General features: G+C 44.9%; 3 protein-coding genes across 7 annotated transcripts in view; 2 read left to right on the forward strand and 1 right to left on the reverse strand.

Moving 5' to 3' along the window:
* The window catches only part of LOC132387222 (oocyte zinc finger protein XlCOF6.1-like), a 123783-nt gene that overhangs the window by 73263 nt on the left and 26780 nt on the right, over positions 1-23740 (forward strand). The window lies entirely within an intron of this gene.
* Positions 1-23740, reverse strand: part of LOC132387218 (gastrula zinc finger protein XlCGF8.2DB-like) — a 93489-nt gene that overhangs the window by 30978 nt on the left and 38771 nt on the right. The gene's annotated exons all lie outside the window — the stretch shown is intronic.
* LOC132387220 (zinc finger protein 239-like) lies at positions 1611-22918 on the forward strand. 3 transcript variants are annotated; one of them, XM_059959574.1, is made up of 4 exons: positions 1611-2853; positions 4243-4393; positions 19399-19514; positions 21018-22918. In XM_059959574.1, exon 4 carries the CDS (start codon positions 21431-21433, stop codon positions 22217-22219), a length of 789 nt encoding a protein of 262 aa, XP_059815557.1. In that variant the 5' UTR covers positions 1611-2853; positions 4243-4393; positions 19399-19514; positions 21018-21430; the 3' UTR covers positions 22220-22918. The 3 variants fall into 3 exon arrangements, with proteins under 3 accessions (XP_059815557.1, XP_059815558.1, XP_059815559.1); XM_059959575.1 differs by having other exon boundaries at positions 4247-4393; XM_059959576.1 differs by lacking the exon at positions 19399-19514.

Raw genomic sequence — 23740 nt, forward strand, 5'->3', positions numbered from 1 at the left:
TTGCCTGTAAAAAATATCGGCATGCGATGACGTCACATCCGGTTTCGCCGCGTCTTGTGTGAAAATACCGGTTTGAGATTAACGCGAGGGTGGGGGGCTCACCACGAGGCACACCTGAGCAGAAGTTGTTTTGCAAGCATTAGAAATCACACTGAGAGCAACGCTGTAAGTTAATAGATAATCGATATATTGAACTAAGATGTTAATGCCGATCCTGTTAAAAGTAACGACGGTCGATAATGTTTATGTTTTCGTTAGTTAAAGAGTTGCGGATAGTTTGCATTGAAGTGTATTTAAAGTACTCAATGGCGTAGGTAAACTCTGCCTGTATACTGCACCTTAATGTAATGTAGTTATAGTCACTTTTACAAGTACTTACAATTGAAATGTGATATTAAGAAAGGAACAAATACTGTATCAATCTTGTATTGTTTTATCAACAGTTTTCACCATATGTTAATGTGAAGAGTGAACAGTAAATGGTTAATCTTACTGCGATCTGGTTTTCATTGACTGTGGTTTATCTCGACGTTTATTTCGGCGTTATCTGTTACACCCGAACGAGAACGTTACAATAATACTATTTTTATATTTAGATGATGGCTAAACGTATTGCTCCGGGGGGGTTGGTTTCTAATGGGTTTTTTCCCTTTTTTGTAGTTAGTGGGTTCCCCCCTAGTTAGATGGGGTTCTTTATTACCTTCTTTTTCCTAAAAAATATTTTCCATTTTTATATTTAGCGATTAGTTTTTTTTCTTCAGCTTTATTAATTTTATACATATTAATCCATTGGTCTTGTTTCATTCTATAGCTGTAGAAGATTATGTACTGGTAAAAAAGATTATAAAAATGAAAAATGAAAATGACAAAACAACAATGTAACAAAGCATTATAGCTGCAGAGGTCATGTCGAGTTACATTGTGAGGCCGAGTCCATTTCATCATTCTTCTGGATTATGACCACAGACAGGAAGCCGTCCTTGAGCCGGGTAGTTCGCGCTTTAAGGCTTTTGTATCGCTTCCCCGATGGAGGAGCGGGTTTGCAGCGAGGATGTCCAGGTTGTGAGGGTCTTTGAGTACATGGCCTGCTTTTCCAAGGCAGGGGAAGTGAAGGAAGAGTCCATGGAGGGGAGGCTTGTTTCCCCGATGTTCTCTGCTCTCCAAAGTTCTCTGCAGTTCCTTGCAGTCATGGGCAGAGCAGTAGCCATACGAAGGCGTGAAGTATCGACAAGAAGCTCAGAGACCTCGGTCTTCACCCTGCTTTGTGTAGCTGGATCCTGGACTTCCTGTCAGATCGCCGGCAGGTGGTAAGAGTGGGCTCCCTCACCTCGGTCTCGCTGACCCTCAGCACACATATCCCACAGGGGTGTCTCCTTGCACCCTCCTTTACTGTCTGTATTCCCATGACGTGTCGCCACCCATAGCTCCAATCTGCTAATTAAATTTACTGACGACACTACTCTGACTGGCCTAATCTCAAATAATAACGAGGCAGCCGACAGAGAAGAAGTCATCACCCCGACACAGTGGTGTCAAGAAAACAACCTCTTCCTCATTGTGACAAAAACAAAGGAGCTGGTTGTGGATTACAGGATGGATGGAGACAGGGACCAACTTCAACATTTCCCTGTCTGTTATTGAGACAAAATGCACATTTTAATATTGATCATGACACAGCGTATTTTATATAACGTTAATGATATGAAGCATATTTACAAATCGTTACTGACAGAGAACCGTATAATTTGTGTTCTGCGTGTTATATGAATGTACTTACCTGTGATGTTGCCACAAGTCAGTCTTTCTCTGTACCTGTACCTTCCCATACTTGTGCAGTTGGCAATAAATTCAACAGGACCTGAGAAATCTCAGTGAGATTTGATTAGTGATGATCATCTTGTCAGCTCGGTAGGTCGAATGTATGAGACAGTCCACTGTTAAATGCAAAACACTGAACAGTGTCGATGATCAGAGGGATCATGGACTCCAAGTTCATCGCTCCCTGAGAGAGACTGCACAGATTGATCGGGTGGTTAAGAAGGCAAATGGCATGGTTGTCTTTATTAGTTGAAGCATTGAGTTCAAAAGTCGGGAAGTTGTTTTTCGGCTGTTACGAGCCTGTTACTATATACTAATAAAGGTAATGGTTTTAACATCAAAACCAGACTCCAGTGTGAACTCTATTGCTGCTGGTTCGTTTCTAAAACTTTACAGTTCGTAACAAGGCTTTATAAAACAGGTTACACCACATCTGGAGTGTTTCATACAGTTCTGGTCGCCCCCATTCTCGGAAGGATGTCGGGGCTTTGGAGAGGGCGCAGGAGAGGTTTACCAGGACACTGCCTGGATTAGAGGGCATGAGCTATAACGAGAGGCTGGACAAACTTGTGTTGTTTTCTCCAGAGCGGAGCAGGCTGGGGTGAGACTAGATGGACGTTTATAAGATTACAAGAGGAATAGATAGAGTGGACAGACGATATATTTTTCCTGGGGGTTGAAATGTCTAATACATTTAAGGTGAGAGGAGATGTGAGCGGCAAGTTTGCTTCTTTTCACAGACTAATGAGCAGCTGGAATCTCTGCCTGGGGGAGGGGGGAGTTGTCGCCAATCCTGACACGTGATCACGTTTGCCCCTCCCATGTAACCGCAGATTGGCAGCACCTGCGCGTCTGTTTCCGAGGGCCCGACTCCCGATGATGTAACAATCTCTTCGCGCATGTTCACAGTCTCCGGGTGGACGGTGTTATCCTCTCAGCTCAGAGCTGAAGTGGGTCGGCTGTGTTATCGGGAAAGACTTTCGTCTCTTGCGTCGGGATCACTGTCTGCGGGCCGAAGATATCACTTTCCCATCGGTGAGTATTGAGACCGATCCCGAGCGGGGAGATCCGATGTTGGCCGTGAGCCCCGAACTGAGGGCCAGGAACTCATTTGTTTCCCAACTGTCTGGGCTCGTCAGAAATGTGTCGACTTCACTTAATCTGCATTGAACGATCCAAACCAGGAGCCCAGGCTGTCTGTTTCCGCAGAATTGAAATGGAAGTCCCGCCGACAGGTCACGTGAGGCTGTGTGCCACAGATTCGCCCTCCGCTTTGTGACGCAAGATCACGTGGTGTGATTTTGGCCAATGTGTTTCATTAACTTCCCCGAACTCGTCTCGCTTCCTGAGGCTCCTTGCATTTGTCCTGGAGGTTTTTGGCTGTTGTGTCTTCTCCCGGGCTGGGGTGGGTGAGAAAGGAGAACGTCCCAGGTTGTGGGGATCTTTGATTTCACTGCCTGCTTTACCCAGGGACTGGGAAGTCCAGGGGGAGAATGGTTTCAGCCTCAGCTTCACGCAGTAGAGCTGAGCCACACATTACTCCTGCAAGTTTATAGTCCAGCAACTGTGGTCGGTCAAGTACAGACAAGACAGGATCTGTAATACAAATTTCCTGAAATGGACCTGTTTTAACCTGGAAGTGGAGTGATAGTATAACAGTAAAGGAAGCACAACTTGACCTTGTAAATTATCCTGGAACCGATTTGACTGTTATTCCCGGAAATGTGTCCGGTGCAGTTGTTGCTAACAAGGCTTACAAGAATAATCTCAGGAATGATCGGATTTATGTTTGAGGAGCATTTGATGGTTCTGGACCTGTGCTCGATGGAGTTCAGAGGGACGGTGGGGGTGGTGGAGGGATGTATGGTTAATAAACCTACCGAATGCTGAAAAGCCTGGATACAGTGGACATGGAGAGGATGTTTCTATTAGACAGAAAGTCTGTGATCTGACAGCACAGTCTCAGAATAAACTTGCTTCCCTTTAAAACTGAGATGAGAAAATTTTTTTGGCCAAAAGATGTCTGATATTTGGAATTTCTGAATTTGTTTGAACCTGCCATTTGGGTATATTTGTGACAGATTAATATATTGATGATTGCTGAGTAGCTTCAGGGTTACAGGAGGAAGGCAGGAATATGGTGTTGGAATAAAAATCAGCCCTGGTTGAATGGTGGACAGACCAGATGGATCGAATCACCTAATTCTGTTCCTGTGTCGTATGTCTTACCATGACTGAATGATGGCTCCTTCTTATCCCATATCGTCTGTGTCATGTGAGGGACAATAAAAGATTGTTCACTGAGATCATTATATTTGCCTTCAATGGTTAAATTTCAGTGAGTTTTATTCCTAGTAACATTAAGCAGAAATGTTAGGTCCTCCTTTGTATTGTTAACGTGCTTCATTATCTTTCATGTTTAAGTCAGACCTGCAGTGAGAGATTTAGTGGAAGAAAAACCACGACTGAAGACGAAGGAACAGCAACAAGTGAACCAGCCCGAGGATTGAGAGCACTGATTGGAGAGAAACCATCTGACTCAGAGATTCCGTTGATTCAGTCCGGAGAAAGTTTGGTGAGTCTCATTTACTCAAACACTGGTCCTTTAGACGTTACATACCTGCACAAAGGAAGGTAGGAAATAGTTGGGAGTGAGACTGAATATGCCCAGAAGGACCAGTTATGCCTCTGTCAGACCCAGTTGTGAAGAAGCCCCCCCTTATATTACCTTTAAACTTTTTGCCCTTCATCCTTAACCCATGTCCTCTGTTTTTTTTTCTCCCCTAGCCTCAGTGGATAAACCTTGCTTGCATTCACTCTATCTATACCCACCCTAATTTTATATACCTCTATCAAGTCTCCCCTCATTCTTCTACACTCCTAAGAATGAAATCCTTACCTATTCAACCTTTCTCTGTAACACAGTTTCTCAAGTCCTGGCAACATTCTTGTAAACCTTCTCTGCACACTTCCAACCTTATTAATATGCTTCCTGTAATTCGGTGACCAAAACTGCACACAATACTGCAAATTCAGCCTCACTAATACCTTATACGATCTCACCATAACATTCCAACTCTTATACTCAATACTTGAATTTATAAAGACCAAAGGATTCAACAGTGGCTAGATGGGAGATGCCAGAGAGTAGTGGTGGATAATTGTTTATCGGGATGGATGCCAGTGACTAGCGGGGTGCCTCAGGGATCTGTTTTGGACCCAATGTTGTTTGTAATATACATAAATGATCTGGATGATGGGGTGGTAACTTGGATTAGTAAGTATGCCGATGATACTAAGGTAGGAGGTGTTGTGGATAATGAGGTGGGTTTTCAAAGCTTGCAGGGAGATTTATGCCGGTTAGAAGAATGGGCTGAACGTTGGCAGATGGAGTTTAATGCTGAGAAGTGTGAGGTTCTACATTTTGGCAGGAATAATCCAAATAGAACATACAGGGTAAACGATAGGGCATTGAGGAATGCAGAGGAACAGAGACATCTAGGAATAACAGTGCATAGTTCCCTGAAGGTGGAGTCTCATGTAGATAGGGTGGTGAAGAAGGCTTTTGGAACGCTGGCCTTTATAAATCAAAGCATTGAGTACAGAAGTCGGGATGTAATGTTAAAATTGTACAAGGCATTGGTAAGGCCAAATTTAGAATATTGTGTGCAGTTCTGGTCACCGAATTTTAGGAAAGATATCAATAAATTAGAGAGAGTGCAGAGACAATTTACTAGGATGTTACCTGGGTTTCAGCAGTTAAGTTACAGAGAAAGGTTGAACAAGTTAGGTCTCTATTCATTGGAGCGTAGAAGGTTGAGGGGGATTTGATCGAGGTATTTAAAAATTTGAGAGGGATAGATAGAGTTGACATGAATAGGCTGTTTCCATTGAGAGTAGGGGAGATTCAAACGAGAGGACATGATTTGAGAGTTAGGGGGCAGAAGTTTAAGGGAAACACGAGGGGGTATTTCTTTACTCAGACAGTGATAGCTGTGTGGAATGAGCTTCCTGTAGATGTAGTAGTGGCCAGTTCAGTTGTGTCATTTACGGTAAAATTGGATAGGTATATGGACAGGAAAGGAGTGGAGGGTTATGGGCTAAGTGCGGGTAGGTGGGACTAGTTGAGATTAAGAGTTCGGCATGGACTAGGAGGGCCGAGATGGCCTGTTTCCGTGCAGTGATTGTTATATGGTTATATGGTACTAAAAGCTCTCTTTACTGCCCTATCTACATGTGATGCCACTTCTGGGAATTTTGTATCAGTATTCCTAGATCCCTCTGTTCTAGTGCACTCCTCAGTGCCCTGCCATTTACCTTGGATGTTCTACCTCGGTTTGACCTTCTAAAGTGCGATACCTCACACTTGTCTGTATTAAACTCCATCTGCCATTTTTCCAGCTGGTCCAGATCTCTCTGCAAGCTTTGAAAACCTTCTTCACTGTGCATACACCTCCAATCTTTGTATCATCAACAAATTTGCTGACCCTATTTACCAAATTATTATCCAGATCATTGATATAGATGACAAATAACAATGGACTGATCCCTGTGGCACACCACTAGTCACAGGCCTCCACTCAGAGTAGCAATACTCCTCTACCACTCTCTGACTTCTCCCATTCTCAATTTCCAATCAAATTTACTACCTCACCATGTATACATAGTGACTGAATCTTCCTAACTAACCTCCCATGCGGGACTTTGTCAAACGCCTTACTGAAGTCCATGTAGACAACATCCACTGACTTGCCTTCATCCACTTTCATTGTAACCGCCTCGAAAGTCTCCAATATATTTGTTAAACATGACCTACCATGCACAAAGCCGCGTTGACTCTCCCTAATATGTCCCTGTCTATCTAAATAATTGTCAATCCTATCTCTTAGTACTCCTTCCAATAATTTACCCATGACCGACATCAAACTTACCAGCCTATAATTTCCCGGATTACTGTTGGAGCCTGCTTTAAACAAAGGAACAACATGAGCTATCCTCCAAATCTCTGGCACCTAATGCGTAGATAATGACATTTAAATATATCTGCCAGGGTCCCTGCAATTTCAACATTAGTCTCCCTCAGGGTCCGAGGGAATACCCTATCAGGTTCTGGAGATTTATCTAGTCGCCTCAAGGTAGCAAGCACCTCCTCCTCTTCTATCCGTATAGGTTCCATGACCTCAATACTTGTTTGCCTTATTTCCATTGACTCCAAGCCAGTTTTCTTAGTAAATTCAGACACAAAAAAAAAACATTTAACATCTCCCCAATTTCTTTTGGTTCCATGCATAGTCGACCACTCTGATCTTCAAGAGGACCAATTTTATCCCTTAACTATCCTTTTGCTATTAATATACCTGTGGAAGCTCTTACTATCCTTCACCTTGAATGCCAACGCCACCTCATGTCTTCTTTCAGTCCTCCTGATTTCTTCCTAAAGTATTTTTTGTACTTTTTATACTCCTCAAGTACCTTATTTGCTCCCTGTTTCTTATACATGTCATACATCTCTCTCTTCTTCATCAGTGTACCAATATCCCTGAAGAACCAAGGTTCCTTATTCTTATTCACCTTGCCTTTAATCCTGAGACTTTGTTCCTAGTGTGTCCTCATGGGCCATCCGGTAATGATTTAAGCTGGTGACAACCCTGTTTTCCCCTGTGGGGTAGCCGTCATGTGGAATCGGGCTAATGGTCGGACCTTCAACCAAGTGAGTCCACTCTCCGCTGTTAGTCTGGCCAGTTTACTCTTCAGAGTGCCATTGGCTCTCTCCACTCTGCCAGCGGCCCGTGGGTGATGTACACAGTGGAATTGTTGCTTGATAGCTAGTTTGTTACATACTCCTTCGTTTGCTTTCACCATAAAGTGTGGGCCATTGTTGAACTCAGCATCTCTGGCTTGTACCTGGGAATTATTTCCCTTAATAATACTTCACAACAGTCAGCAGTATTAATGGTAGTTGGAATAGCTTCAATCCATCTACTAAACACATCTATAATAACTAAGCAGCATCTATAGCAATGTCCTCTAGGCAATTCAATAAAATCAACTTGTAGACACGAGAAAGATCCACCTGTCAAGGAAGTCGTACCCGGTGTGCAGGGTACAGGTTACCAACCATTCCCTCCTTTCCCAGGTGTGTACAATTATGTATATAATCAACCAATATTGGTAAAAACTGTTTAGGAACCCAGACCTGTCCCACTGGGTGATCCAAAGACCTAGCTTAGGGTCTTTCTGGCACCCCATCTGGGACCACAGTTTTCACTCCTCCTCAGAGGCAGCCCCCTGAGAAGAACAAAACTCGAGGTAGCTGTAGAGCGGTGAGTAAGTTGTTTACAAAGGTGACATTACTCATGGGGAGACCAGAGGAAGTCAGGAATCCCCATGTTCCCAGAGAGCCCCGTAGTCATGTACAATCCCAAATGCATAACGGGAGTTTGTCTAAACGTTCCAACTTTAGTCTGTTGCTGGGATACAGGCACGAGTCAGAGCAAACAGCTCAGCCTTCTAGGCAGAGACAGCTGCTTCAAAGGAGGCCTGTTCAATTACTTCACTGTCCGTCACTATCGCATCGTTTCCCTGCTGGATCCACAAAAGAGCTTCCATCCTCATAAAAAGTTTCCTCAGGCTAGAGGGGGTATTGCAGAATGGATGGGAGAGTCTGTCCTTCTTTCAAAGTGATCCGGATGGGCTAGAGGGGGTATTGCGGAATGGATGGGAGAGTCTGTCCTGCTTTCACAGTGATCCGGATGGGCTAGAGGGGGTATTGCGGAATGGATGGGAGAGTCTGTCCTTCTTTCACAGTGATCCGGATGGGCTAGAGGGGGTATTGCAGAATGGATGTGAGAGTCTGTCTTTCTTTCACAGTGATCCGGACAGGCTAGAGGGGTATTGCAGAATGGATGGGAGAGTCTGTCCTTCTGTTACTGTGATCCGGACGAGCTAGAGGGGGTATTTCAGAATGGATGGGAGAGTCTGTCCTTCTTTCACAGTGATCCGGATGGGCGAGAAGGGGTATTGCCGAATGGATGGGATAGTCTGTCCTTCTTTCACTGTGATCCGGACGGGCTAGAGGGAGTATTGCGGAATGGATCGGAGAGTCTGTCCTTCTTTCACAGTGATCCGGACAGGCTAGAAGGGGTATTGCGGAATGGATGGGAGAGTCTGTCCTTCTTTCACAGTGATCCGGACGGGCTAGAGGGGGAATTGCAGAATGGATGGGAGAGACTGTCCTTCTTTCACTGTGGTCCGGACGGGCCAGAGGGGGAATTGCAGAATGGATGGGAGAGTCTGTCCTTCTTTCACTGTGATCCGGATGGGCTACAGGGGGAATTGCAGAATGGATGGGAGAGTCTGTGCTTCTTTCACTGTGATCCGGATGGGCTTGAGGGGGTACTGCAGAATGAATGGGAGAGTCTGTCCTTCTTTCACAGTGATCCGGATGGGCTAGAGTGGGTATTGCGGAATGGATGGGAGAGTCTGTCCTTCTTTCACAGTGATCCGGATAGGCTAGAGGGGTATTGCAGAATGGATGGGAGAGTCTGTCCTTCTCTTACTGTGATCCGGACGGGCTAGAGGGGGTATTGCAGAATGGATGGGAGAGTCTGTCCTTCTTTCACAGTGATCCGGATGGGCTAGAGGGGGTATTGCAGAATGGATGGGATAGTCTGTCCTTCGTTCACTGTGATCCGGATGGGCTAGAGGGGGTATTGCAGAATGGATGGGAGAGTCTGTCCTTCTTTCACAGTGATCCGGACGGGCTAGAGGGGGAATTGCAGAATGGATGGGAGAGACTGTCCTTCTTTCACTGTGGTCCGGACGGGCCAGAGGGGGAATTGCAGAATGGATGGGAGAGTCTGTCCTTCTTTCACTGTGATCCGGATGGGCTACAGGGGGAATTGCAGAATGGATGGGAGAGTCTGTGCTTCTTTCACTGTGATCCGGATGGGCTTGAGGGGGTACTGCAGAATGAATGGGAGAGTCTGTCCTTCTTTCACAGTGATCCGGATGGGCTAGAGTGGGTATTGCGGAATGGATGGGAGAGTCTGTCCTTCTTTCACAGTGATCCGGATAGGCTAGAGGGGTATTGCAGAATGGATGGGAGAGTCTGTCCTTCTCTTACTGTGATCCGGACGGGCTAGAGGGGGTATTGCAGAATGGATGGGAGAGTCTGTCCTTCTTTCACAGTGATCCGGATGGGCTAGAGGGGGTATTGCAGAATGGATGGGATAGTCTGTCCTTCGTTCACTGTGATCCGGATGGGCTAGAGGGGGTATTGCAGAATGGATGGGAGAGTCTGTCCTTCTTTCACAGTGATCCGGATGAGCTAGAGGGGGCATTGCGGAATGGATGGGAGAGTCTGTCCTCCTTTCACAGTGATCCGGATGGGCTAGAGGGGGCATTGCAGAATGGATGGGATAGTCTGTCCTTCGTTCACTGTGATCCGGATGGGCTAGAGGGGGTATTGCAGAATGGATGGGAGAGTCTGTCCTTCTTTCACAGTGATCCGGATGAGCTAGAGGGGGCATTGCGGAATGGATGGGAGTCTGTCCTTCTTTCACTGTGATCTGGACAGGAGGTCTGACTTCATGGACTGAAATTGCCCAGAGATGGGGTACAACATCTTGGGTTCGGTCACTATTGAAAGAATGTCTTACCAGATGTCCCGTCTTCACCTCAGATTTCTTCCAGTATCGGAGCTGCCCCTTGACCAAGTCTTGCCAGTCTCCCTCGGTGCTGGATGCCTGTTTCATCAAGGTGTGGGCAAGGAGCCCTCGGCTCTTTGGCTTGAACCCAGGGCAAACCCTGACAGTCGTATTGGGAACCACCAGTCCTGTCTGTCGCCAAATGAAATTTGGAACTTTGGCCAGAAATGCAGTGCCGTCTCTTCCTTTAACCTCTCCAATCACCGTGACTGGGAATTTCTGTTCCTCGAGGGGTGCATAATATTAGCTGTCCTCAGTGTGCACCCGGTAGGGTCATAACACAGAGTCACATGAGAGCTGGCCGCTGGCAGAAGGGGTTCAAATGTACTGGAGTCCAGATAAAGTGCCCACAATTGGGTGGTCAGAAACTGAGGAAGCTGTCAGTTGTTCGCAGTTCTGGCATGATATCCTTGTCCGTGCATGGAATCTCGACTTCCAACAGACAGAGCAAGTCTCTCCCTACGAGATTACACCCCCGTCTGGTGGTGACAGTAAATGAAACCTCACACTGGTTCCCCTGGAATTCCACCTGCAGTGGCTGGATACGTGAATACGTACGTTCCGTGCCTCTGAACCCAGACAGAGTGATTGTAGCGTCTGATAGCATGAATCCCTTTTCCGATACTATTTCCTGATCGAGAGTGGTTGTGCTTGCCCTCATATCAATCATAAACAGAACTGTATTTCCAGCAACTTGAAATATTACAGTGGGCTCTTCCTGAGGGTTTGCACTCACGGTTGGAAGCATCTTCTTGTCAGTTTCTGAATATTTTGTTGTCCCCACCTGTCCCTTGTTAGGTTTTTGCTCCCATTTCTGTTCCTCAGATATAGCCTGCTCGCGTCCTTCTTCCCACTGAGCTTATTCACCTTTAATATTAGTTCCCTTCGGGGTTGATCGGGATTCGAAAGTTGGGTCCTAATGATATGTCAAAGCTCATCGCATTTGATTTCGGTCATTGTCAGGCCAATCCATATTATTTGTTTTAATCATGTTGGCTAACTTAGTTGGTAAGCATTGGAGCAGTAGGGCATTGAACTGGGCGGACAGATTTGCTTGGTCTCCTGCGAAGGTGCCGTAGCAGGCCACAAATCGCTCTCAGTAGTCTGGTCCAGATACCCCAGCCTTATGTTTGCATTTAGGTACTTTGGTGATGTTGACAGATTGCTGGAGATCTGGTCTGTCTGTTCATTCTCGTTATGGTTTCCCACCTGTAACTCCTGATAGGTTTGGTATTTCAATTCTGCCTTCCATTTCTGCCCTTCATCAGCTGAGAGTATCATGCAGCAGAGACCAAATAAATCTTGCGGAGTTGCATTAAACGTTTGTGTAGTACTGTGGACACACTGAGCAAACTGTGCTTGTTTTTCTTTTCTATCTGGGGCCAGATTCATGATCATTATCATTTCTTGAGGCTTCCAGGGAGCATACACAGGATTCACTGAGGGCTGTCCCTCCTCCTAACCCTAGGGGGAGCGTTTGCTACTGCTGTTCAGGGGGATTTAAACTAATGTGGCAGGGGGATAGGAACAAGTGCAGAGAGACAGAGGCGTGCAAAATGAGAGTAGAACCAAAAAGTAGTAAGGTGAAAAGTAAAAGTGGCAGGCAGTCAAATCCAGGGCAAAAATCAAAAAGGATATGGTTGGAATCACAGAGACATGGCTCCAGGGTGACCAAGGATAGGAGCTCAACATCCAGGGATATTCAGTATTTAGGAGGGATAGACAGGAAAGAGAAGGAGGTGGGATAGCGTTGCTGGTTAGTGAAGAGATTAACGCAATAGAAAGGAAGGACATTAGCCTGGAGGATGTGGAATTGATATGAGTAGAGCTGCATAACACCAAGGGGCATAAAATGCTGGTGGGATTTGTGTACAGGCCACCTAACAGTAGTAGTGAAGTTGGGGATGGCATTAAACAGGAAATTAGAAATGCGTGCAAAAAAGGAACAGCAGTTATAATGGGTGACTTCACTCTACATATAGATTGGGTGAACCAAATTGGTAAGGGTGCTGAGGAAGAGGATTTCTTAGAATGTGTGCGGGATGGTTTTCTGAACCAACATGTCGAGGAACCAACTAGAAAGCAGGCCATTCTAGACTGGGTATTGAGGAAGGGTTAATTAGCAATCTTGTCATACGAGGCCCCTTGGTTAAGAGTGACCATAATATGGTGGAATTCTTCAGTAAGATGGAGAGTGACATAGTTAATTCAGAACCAAATGTTCTGAACTTATAGAAGGGCAATTTTGAAGAAATGAGACGTGAATTAGCTAAGATTGATATTTCAATGATATTTAAAGGGTTGGCAGTGGATAGAAACATAGAAAATAGGTGCAGGAGTAGGCTCTTCAGACCTTCGAGCCTGCACCGCCATTCAGTATGATCATGGCTGATCATCCAACTCAGAACCCTGTACCTGCTTTCTCTCCATACCCCCTGATCCCTTTAGCCACAAGGGCCATATCTAACTCCCTCTTAAATATAGCCAATGAACTGGCCTCAACTGTTTCCTGTGGCAGAGAATTCCACAGATTCTCCACAGTCTGTGTGAAGAAGTTTTTCCTCATCTCGGTCCTAAAAGTCTTCCCCTTTATCCTTAAACTGTGACCCCTCATTCTGGACTTCTCCAACATCGGAAACAATCTTCCTGCATCTAGCCTGTCCAATCCCTTTAGTATTTTATATGTTTCAATAAGATCCTCCATCAATCTTCTGAATTCCAGTGAGTATAAGCCTAGTCGATCCAGTCTTTCTTCATATGAAAGTCCTGCCATCCCAGGAATCAATCTGGTGAACCTTCTCTGTACTCCCTCTCTGGCAAGAATGTCTTTCCTCAGATTAGGGGACCAAAACTGCACACAATACTCTAGGTGCGGTCTCACCAAGGCCTTGTACAACTGTAGTAGCACCTCCCTGCTCCTGTACTCAAATCCTTTTGCTATGAATGCCAGCATACCTTTCAACTTTTTCACCACCTGCTGTAACTGCATGCCTCCCTTCAATGACTGGTGTACAATAACACCCAGGTCTCATTGCACCTCCCCTTTTCCTAATCAGCCACCGTTCAGATAATAATCTGTTTTCCCGTTCTTGCAACCAAAATGGATAACCTCATATTTATCCACATTAAATTGCATCAGCCATGAATTTGCCCACACACCTAACCTATCCAAGTCACCCTGCATCCTCTTAGCATCCTCACAGCTGACACCACCGCCCAGCCTCGTGTCATCCGCAAACTTGGAGAGGCTGCATTTAATTCACTCATCTAAATCATTCATATATATTGTAAAGAACTGGGGTCCCAGCACTGAGCCTTGCGGTACCCCACTAGTCACTGCCTGCCATTCTGAAAAGGTCCCATTTACTCCCACTCTTTGCTTCCTGTCTGCCAACCAATTCTCTATCCACATCAATACCATACCCCCAATAACGTGTGCTTTAAGTTTACACACTAATCTCCTGTGTGGGACCTTGTCAAAATCCTTTTGAAAATCTAAATATACCACAGCTACTGGCTCTCCCCTATCCACTACTAGTTACATCCTCAAAAAATTCTATAAGATTCGTCACACATTACTTTCCTATCACAACTCCATGCTGACTTTGTCCAATGATTTCACCTCTTTCCAAATGTGCTGTTATCACATCTTTGATAACCGACTCTAGCATTCTCCCCACCACCGACATCAGACTAACCAGTCTGTAATTCGCTGGTTTTTCTCTCCCTCCTTTTTTAAAAAGTGGGGTAACATTAGCCACCCTCCAATCCTCAGGAACTAATCCAGAATCTAAGGAGTTTTGAAAAATTATCACTAATGCATCCACTATTTCTTGGGCTACTCTGGGATGCAGAGCATCTGGCCCTGGGGATTTATCTGCCTTTAATCACTTCAATTTACTTAACACTACTTCCCTTCTAACATGTATTTCCCTCAGTTCCTCCATCTCACTAGACCCTTGGTCCCTTACTATTTCCAGAGCGTTATTTATGTCCTCCTTAGTGAAGACAGAACCAAAGTAGTTATTCAATTGGTCTGCCATGTCTTTGTTCCCTATGATCAATTCACCTGTTTCTGACTGTAAAGGTCCTTACATTTGTCTTGACCAATCTTTTTTCTTTTCACATATCTGTAAAAGCTTTTACAGTTTTTATGTTCCCTGCCAGCTTTCTCTCATAATCTTTTTTCCCTTTCCTAATTAAGCCCTTTGTCCTCCTCTGCTGGTCTCTGAATTTCTCCCAGTCCTCAGGTATGCCGCTTTTTCTGGCTAATTTATATGTTTCTTCTTTGGACTTGATACTATCCCTAATTTCCCTTGTCAGCCACGGGTGCACTACCTTCCCTGGTTTATTCTTTTGCCAAACTGGGATGAACAATTGTTGTAGTTCATCCATGCAATCTTTAAATGCTTGCCATTGCATATCCACTGTCAACCCTTTGTATCATTTGCCAGTCTATCTTAGCTAATTCACGTCTCGTACCTTCAAAGTTACCCTTCTTTAAGTTTAGAGCCTTTGCTTCTAAATTAACTATGTCACTCTCCATCTTAATGAAGAATTCCACCATATTATGGTCACTCTTACCCAAGGGGCCTCGCACAACAAGATTGCTAACTAACCCTTCCTCATTGCTCAAAACCCAATGTAGAATGGCCTGCTCTCTAGTTGGTTCCTCAACATTCATATGCAATGGCAAGCATTTAAAGATTGCATGGATGAACTACAACAAGTGTTCATCCCAGTTTTGCAAAAGAATAAACCAGGGAAGGTAGTGCACCCGTGGCTGACAAGGGAAATTAGGGATAGTATCAAGTCCAAAGAAGAACGATATAAATTAGCAAAAAAGTGACACACCTGAGGACTGGGAGAAATTCAGAGACCAGCAGAGGAGGACAAAGGGCTTAATTAGGAAAGTGAAACAAAGATCATGAGAGAAAGCTGGCAGGGAACATAAAAACTGACTGTAAATGTTTTTTATAGATAAGTGAAAAGAAAAAGATTGCTCAAGACAAAGGTAGGTCCTACACAGTCAGAAACAGGTGAATTGATCATAGGGAACGAAGACATGGCAGACCAATTGAATAACTATTTTGGTTCTGTCTTCACTAAGGAGGACATAAATAATCTTCCAGAAATAGTAAGGGACCGAGGGTCCAGTGAGATGGAGGAACTGAGGGCAATACATGTTAGTAGGGAAGTGGTGTTAGGTAAATTGAAGGGATTAAAGGCAGATAAATCCCCAGGGCCAGATGGTCTGCATCCCAGAGTAGCCCAAGAAATAGTGGATGCATTAGTGATAATTTTTCAAAACTCCTTAGATTCTGGATTAGTTCCTGAGGATTGGCTAACGTGACCTCACTTTTTTTTGAAAATGAGGGAGAGAGAATCCGGGGAATTATAGATTGGTTAGCCTGACATCGGTGATGGGGAAAATGCTAGAGTTGGTTGTGAAAGATGTGATAACAGCACACTTGGAAAGAGGTGAAATAATCGGACAATGTCAGCATGGATTTGTGAAAGGAAAATCATGTCTGGCGAATCTTATAGAATTTTTTGAGGATGTAACTAGTGGAATGAATAGGGGAGAAAAAGTGGATTTGGTATATTTGGATTTTCAAAAGGCTTTTGACAAGGTCCCACACAGGAGATTAGTGTGCAAACTTAAAGCACACAGTATTGGGGGTATGTTATTAATGTGGATAGAGAATTGGTTGGCAAACAGGAAGCAAAGAGTGGGAATATACGGGACCTTTTCAGATTGGCAGGCAGTCACTAGTGGGGTACTGCAAGGCTCAGTGCTGGGACCCCAGTTGTTTACAATATATATTAATGATTTAGACGAGGGAATTAAATGCAGCATCTCCAAGTTTGCGGATGACACGAAGCTGGGCGGCAGTGTTAGCTGTGAGGATGCTAAGAGGATTCAGGGTGACTTGGATAGGTTAGGTGAGTAGGCAAATTCATGGCAGATGCAATTTCATGTGGATAAATGTGTGGTTATTCACTTTGGTTGCAAGAACAGGAAAACAGATTATTATCTGAATGACCGATTAAGAAAAGCGGAGGTGCAACAAGACCTGGGTGTCATTGTACACCAGTCATTGAAGGTGGGCATGCAGGTACAGCAGGTGGTGAAAAAGGCAAATGGTATGTTGGCATTCGTAGCAAGAGGATTCGAGTACAGGAGCAGGGAGGTTCTACTGCTGTTGTACAAGGCCCTGGTGAGGCCACAGCTGGAGTACTGTATGCAGTTTTGGTTCCCTAATCTGAGGGAAGACATTCTTGCCACAGAGGGAGTACAAAGAAGGTTCACCAGATTGATTCCTGGGGTGGCAGGACTTTCATATGAAGAAAGACTGGGTCGACTAGGCTTATACTCGCTGGAATTTAGAAGATTGAGGGGGGATCTTTTTGAAACGTGTAAAATTCTAAAGGGATTGGACAGGCTAGATGCAGGAAGATTGTTTCTGATGTTGGGCGAGTCCAGAACGAGGGGTCACAGTTTAAGGATAAAGGGGAAGCCTTTTAGGACCAAGATGAGGAAAAGCTTCTTCACACAGGGAGAGGTGAATCTGTGGAATTCTCTGCTACAGGAAACAGTTGAGGCCAGTTCATTGGCTATATTTAAGAGGGAGTTAGATATGGCCCTTGTGGCTAAAGGGATCAGGGGTATGGAGAGAAAGCAGGTACAGGGTTCTGAGTTGGATGATGCATGATCATTCTGAATGACAGTGCAGGATCGAAGGGCCTAATGGCCTACTCCTGCACCTATGTTCTTTGTTTCTATGTGTGGAAAATTAAAATCTCCCACAATCGCAACCTTATGCTCACTACAAATATCTGCTATCTCCTTACAAATTTGCTCTTCCAATTCTTGCTCCCAATTAGGTGGTTTATAATACACCCCTATAAGTGTTACTATACCTTTCCCATTCCTCAATTCCAGCCAAATAGGCTCCCTAAATGAGCCCTGTAATCTATTTTGTCAAAGCACTGTTGTAATATTTTCTCAGACAAGCATTGCAATACCTCCCCCTCTTGCCCTTCTGATTCTATCACACCAGAAGCAACAAAATCCAGGAATATTTAGTTGCCAGTCACACCCCTCCTGCAACCATGTTTCACTAATAGATACAACATCATATTTCCAGTTATCAATCCATACTCTAAGCTCATCCACCTTTCTTACAATGCTCCAAGCATTAAAACAGATGCATTCAAGAAACTTTCCACCTCATCCTCTCTGTTTATCACTAATGGTGCAAACAACTTTATTATCTCTTTTTTTTTCCTTCTCCCCTACATCTTCGGTCTGAGCGCTCCTACATCAGGGAGGAAGTTCAAATCAGCTCTGTGTTAAAAGTTTAGCCATCACAGTGACTGAAGGCAGCTGCAGGTTCATGAGGGACTGTTACCGTCAGATTCTGCAGTTCTTGCGGCTGCTCATCGCACCCAGGACTGAACTCTGGTCAGTGAGTATTGGAGGAGTCTGTTCTGCTGATGTTAGACTTAATCTAGACTGGTGTTTAATATTGTGGATCTGTGAAAGATAAATCAGTTCTGTATCAAATCCCGTGTCTCAGATATTTACTGTCTAGAGACACTCACAATGTACACTAGAAAGGCCACTCAGCCCATCTGGTTCCTGCCCATGTTTCTGTTCCGTATCTGTATATCAAAATCTCTCCCTGTCGTTCCCCTCTCACTCTCCCTGAGATGACAGGTTGCAACTAGTCACCACTCCGTGGGATAGGAGATTTCCTGTGAATTTCATGGAAACATATAAATGCACAACTCATTACAGATGCTTTGTCCCACATTGTTGTGCTGACCATGTATCTTACTCTAGAAACTGCTTAGAATTACCCTGCCACACAGCCACCTATTTTCCTAAGCTCCATGTAACTATCTGAGAGTCTCTTAAAAGACCCTATTGCATCCGCCTCTACCACTGTCGCTGGCGGTGCATTCCACACACACGCCACTCTTTGCTTAAAAAAACTTAGCTCTGACATCTCCTCTGTACCTACTTCCAAGCAGCTTAAACCTATTCACCCTCGTGTGAGCTGTTTCAGCCCTGGGGGAAAAGCCTCTAGCTATCCACAAGACCAATGCCTCTCATCATCTTTTACACCTGCATGATTTTCTCCAGGGTGAATAAGATGATGAGCTCACTGTGGTTTTGTGTCTCTCTCTCCCTCTCCCCCTGCCCCTCTCTCTCCTCTGACATCACAGTCCCAACTCACTCAGGCTCTTAAAGCGACACTCACAGTAAGCGAACCTGAGGTCTCGGAACACAATGCACCTCTAAAGTCTGACAGCAGACTAGCGAGTGAATCTTCGATGGTGCAGAGTCAGAAACCAAAGAATTGCCAGCCTGAGTCAGGGCTTTGGGGCTCCAGAGAGAGATGGGGTCTAGAGTTTACCAGGAGGAGCAGGAATCAGATCAGCAGGATGTGGCTACAAAAGAAAAATCAGAAACATTTGGAAACTGGTTGGCCGAAAAAAAGGTGGTTAATTTCAGGCAGCAAATGTGGAGAGGAATAAAAAGACATCGTTTAGGGAGAGCCCCTTCAGCATGCCAAGCCTGTGTACTCCGCTGCTTAGTTCCTCTCTGAATTGCAGAGTTCCTCCAGTGTTTTGTGTATGTGCATCTCTGTATTTCCAGCAACTGCAGAATCTCCTGTGTTTTATAACTGCATTTTACTTTGGCATTAGATACACGTTGATATTGAGTATATTGTTTATGGGAGCCGCTTTCTGCGTTAAAACAGCTGCAGAATTTTTCTATACACACGATAAAAAAAAAATGAGGTATGGACATTGAACCGGTGCTTGCAGAAATGGTTAATGGCACCGTGATTACCCATAGGGCCATGCGTTAAGAATTTTGCCAGCGCTGAAGCGCCGATGAAATGCGCAGGCGTCCGGCTGAGGACGTCCCCGATGCACGCAGTACACAGAAGGCCTTGAAAATGTCGGGTGCAGGTAAGAGCAATTCTCTGTGTTTTTATCTTAAACACCGACTTCGGGACAATTCCTGTGAAATCCAGAGACCGTGGCCAACAATCTCAGGGCTGTCCTGCTCTTGTCCCTCTCTCTCAGCACCACGATCCATACACGGATCCCGGGGAGCTTCCGGCTGCTAAGTGAATGGGAACTGATGGATCTCTCAGACAGAGCTGAGCTCCAGCTATCTAAATGCAAGGATTAGGAACTCAGAGAAAGGGAACAAAATCTTATACATCACCAGTTGAGAAAATCACCTTTGTTCTACCTCCAATCACTAACAAGAGAAAACCTGCAGATGCTGGAAATCCAAGCAACACACACAAAGTGCTGGAGGAATTCAGCATTAGTACTCTTTTCCATAGATTCTGCCTGGCCTGCTGAGCTCCTCCTGTATTTTGTGTGTGCTGCTTCCTCTACCTCCTCTTGCTCTGGACTTTTCTACTGGTGAAAACATGTTTTGACCCATTCTCTCTGGGTACGTAATGATATCAAACACCTTTGCCCTGGGCAACAAGTAGCTTTCACATCACAAATGTGCCAGACTCCAGTGAGACAGAAAGACTACTGCCCTTCCCTTCGTATTCATTGGCATTGCCATCACTGAGTTCACCACTGTCAGTCTCTGTCTGATGTGTGTATTGTGGCAATGCAAACATTGCTGGAGAATTGTGGCGATGCAAATGTTGCGGGAAAATTGGGGGAGGCTTCAGGGGCATATAGAAACTGAGTTCACCACTGTCAGTCACTGGGGGGGAGGGTTCAGGGGAAATATTTATGTCGAATACAGAAACTGATGATACTTGTGTGTATTCTGGTGTTGCAAAAGTTGCTGGAAAATTTGCAAGTGGGAAGCAGTGGAGTGATATTTGGAAATCTGACTTTTTAAAGCGTAACTTAGCAAGCAAACCACATATGGACAATATACCAAAACTTTGGTGAGAAAATCCTTCAATTCCCATTACAGGCCTGCTACACAGGTTGTGTGAGAGTGCAGATGAACTGGATCGAACCCAGAGGAGATCAAAGTTCCTATTGACCGTGATTTGCTCGCTGTGAAAATGAATACCTCTCTATAAAAAATGCACAGTGCAAGATTTATGTACACGCTGGTTATTACAAATTAGAGGGGGTATTAAAGATGGGGAGACCTGTAGTGTCCCTGATGCCCTCACTTACAAGAAGTGCATCCAGCTGCAGTTTATAACCCTGCACTTCAAGGAGTTGGAACTTGAACTACATATGGAAATTGATGGTCATACCAGATACCAGCACTCTGCCCAGTCAGGAGATGATTTCTCTGTCCAACTTGGGTTGAACGTCACTGTAACAGTGTGATACCAAATCAAATCTTGGCAACTCAAGTAATCTCATCTGAAATGTTGTCCTACACCCATTGATGGATTTTGTAAATCTTTTACAGGTTAAAAACGGGAAGGAATTTGTCTCCAGGAATCTCACAGTTTTGTTGTCTCTTTCTAGATATTTAAGAAGTGGAGCAAAGGATTCAATCGACCATCCTTCCTGCTCAGACTGTGGGGAGGGATTCAATCGGGCATCTGACCAACCAGCAAGCCCGTCATTTTACACAGGAGAGAGGCTATTCACCTGCTCAGACAGTGGGAAGGGATTCACTCGGTCATCTGAGCAACCAGCAAGCCCGTCATTTTACACAGGAGAAAGGCCATTCACCTGCTTAGGAATGGATTCACTCAGTCATTTCAACTGAAGGTATATCAGCAAGTTCACACTGGGCAAGGCCATTCATCTGTTGTGTGTGTGAGAAAGGATTCTGCCGGGCATCCCACCTGTGGACACTCCAGTCAGATGACACTGGGCAGAGGCTGGTCATCTGCTGAATTTCAGAGAAGGGATTCTCTCGGTCATCTGACCTAATGGCACACCAGCGTGTTCACACCAGGGGGTGGTCATTCACCTGCACAGTCTGCAGGAAGGGATTCACTCAGTCATCCAAACTACAGAGACATCAGCGAGTTCACACTGGGGAGAAGCTGTTCACCTGCTCAGTCTGTGGGAAGGGATTCACTCGGTCATCCAACCTACAGAGTCATCAGAGAGTTCACACTGGGGAGAAGCCATTCACCTGCTCTGACTGTGGGAAGAGTTTCACTCGGTCATCCCAACTACTGGTACACCAGTCAGTTCACACTGGGGAGAAGCCATACACCTGCTCAGACTGTGGGAAGGGATTCACTCAGTCATCCAACCTACAGTGTCATCAGAGAGTTCACACTGGGGAGAGGCCGTTCACCTGCTCAGAATGTGGGAAGGGATTCACTCGGTCATCCCAACTACTGGTACACCAGTCAGCTCACACTGAGGAGAAGCCGTTCATCTGCTCAGACTGTGGGAAGGGATTCTCTCAGTCATCCAACCTACAGAGTCATCAGCGAGTTCACACCGGGGAAAAGCCATTCACCTGCTCAGTCTGTGGGAAGGGATTCGCTCTGTTATCCAACCTACAGAGTCATCAGAGAGTTCACACTGGGGAGAAGCCATTCACCTGCTCAGTCTGTGGGAACGGATTCACTCTGTTATCCAACCTACAGAGTCATCAGAGAGTTCACACTGGGGAGAAGCCATTCACCTGCTCAGTCTGTGGGAAGGGATTCACTCGGTCATCAAACCTACTGGCACACCAGTCAGTTCACAATGGGAAGTAGCCACTGTTATGAATCCCTGGGTTTCCTTTGCCGTGGACTGTCATTTAAAGAGAGAGAGCGATTAAGAAGGTGAATCAGTCTGACTTGCAGCTTGTTTAGCTTTAACCGAGGACACAGACACTCAGAGTCAGATGGAGACGAAGGAGGAAAAATGGAAGGATCGAAACCAGGGAACTAGTGGCCAAGAGTCACTGTTTGGAAGTTTCCTATGCCCACAAGGGTGGGTTAATTATTGATCCATGTACATTGAATGTGTGTTTGTCACCTTGTTTGATCCATAGGAGTGGATCTGATTTGGGGTGTCCTGTGGAAACCACTAATGTGTTAACCCTTGCCTGGCTGTGATGTGGTAGTTCACTTGAAGATGATACACCTTGTGACAAGTCACTTTCGGTGATAATTTGTATGTGGATTTGGAGCGATGACAGATAAAATCTACAGCGACTGTTCTCTTGTTCTACCACCGTGGAACCTGAGGAATTCGACATATTTGCCTTCTCTCACCATTTACCCTGGATTACAAATCTCTCTCCCTCATTGCCTATTCTGTGGTTGAACTGAACTTTCATACTTTAGCATCTCAAGACTGCAAGCCTTGTTTCCCCTGAGCTCAATAGTTTGGGAGTTATACTTATACACATTTATAAACTTAACACTGTTAACTTCTGTTTATCTTGTTTAAGTTGCAATATTACAAGTAGATTCTAATAAAGACAGATTTAACATCAAAACCAGACTCCAGGTGTAATCTATTGCTGCTGGCTTGTTTCTAAAGCATTATGGTTTGTAACAAATTTGGGGCCTGCGTCTGGGATATGAACAAATTTGCGAGCTATTGTTCGAAGAATTATCATTTGATTGGGGAAATCCCTTTTGATTTATTTGTTGTGGAAATCAGCAGCAATGGACATTTATAAATTTCTGGAAGCGCCAACCCCTGAGGCATTAGGAAAAGCCAAAAAGAATGAATTGCTGACTGTTGCTAATGGGCTGAATCTTAAGCAGGTAAGGGGGTGTGAAGGACCAGGGGAAGCATAAAACTGGGAGAGAAGGTAAAGTTAAACCAATAGGGGTTTTATTATAAAATATAGGCACCCACCCCCTTTTTCAGAGACTGGGATCCCTGGTTCAACCTGCAATGATGTGCATTTCAATGTGCTCACCTCTCAGTCCTCGATTCTCCAAATGAAATTGTTATCACATTTGATCTTTCTTCATATGTTGACCCAACCATTTGAGGGATCAGTCTGTTGAAACTTCATTGCACTCTCTATAACAAATACTTTCTAGCCACTTTGTTAATCCTCTGTGCAAAAACCGTCCATCTTCTGCAGCCCCGTGTTGCCCCAACCATTCAGCTCCCAACCCTGTCATTGGCCCCACTTGCAGGTCAACAGTCTGCCGGTGTTTCCCCCCCCAATATGAATCCCTCTGCTCACCACCACCGTGGGCTCAGACATTTTCACAGATTTCCACCGGGACAAACATCTTTTCCGCCCCCTCTCACACCATCTATTTCCT

This window comes from Hypanus sabinus, unplaced genomic scaffold (assembly GCF_030144855.1).
Source record: "Hypanus sabinus isolate sHypSab1 unplaced genomic scaffold, sHypSab1.hap1 scaffold_164, whole genome shotgun sequence".
Classification (NCBI taxonomy): domain Eukaryota; kingdom Metazoa; phylum Chordata; class Chondrichthyes; order Myliobatiformes; family Dasyatidae; genus Hypanus; species Hypanus sabinus.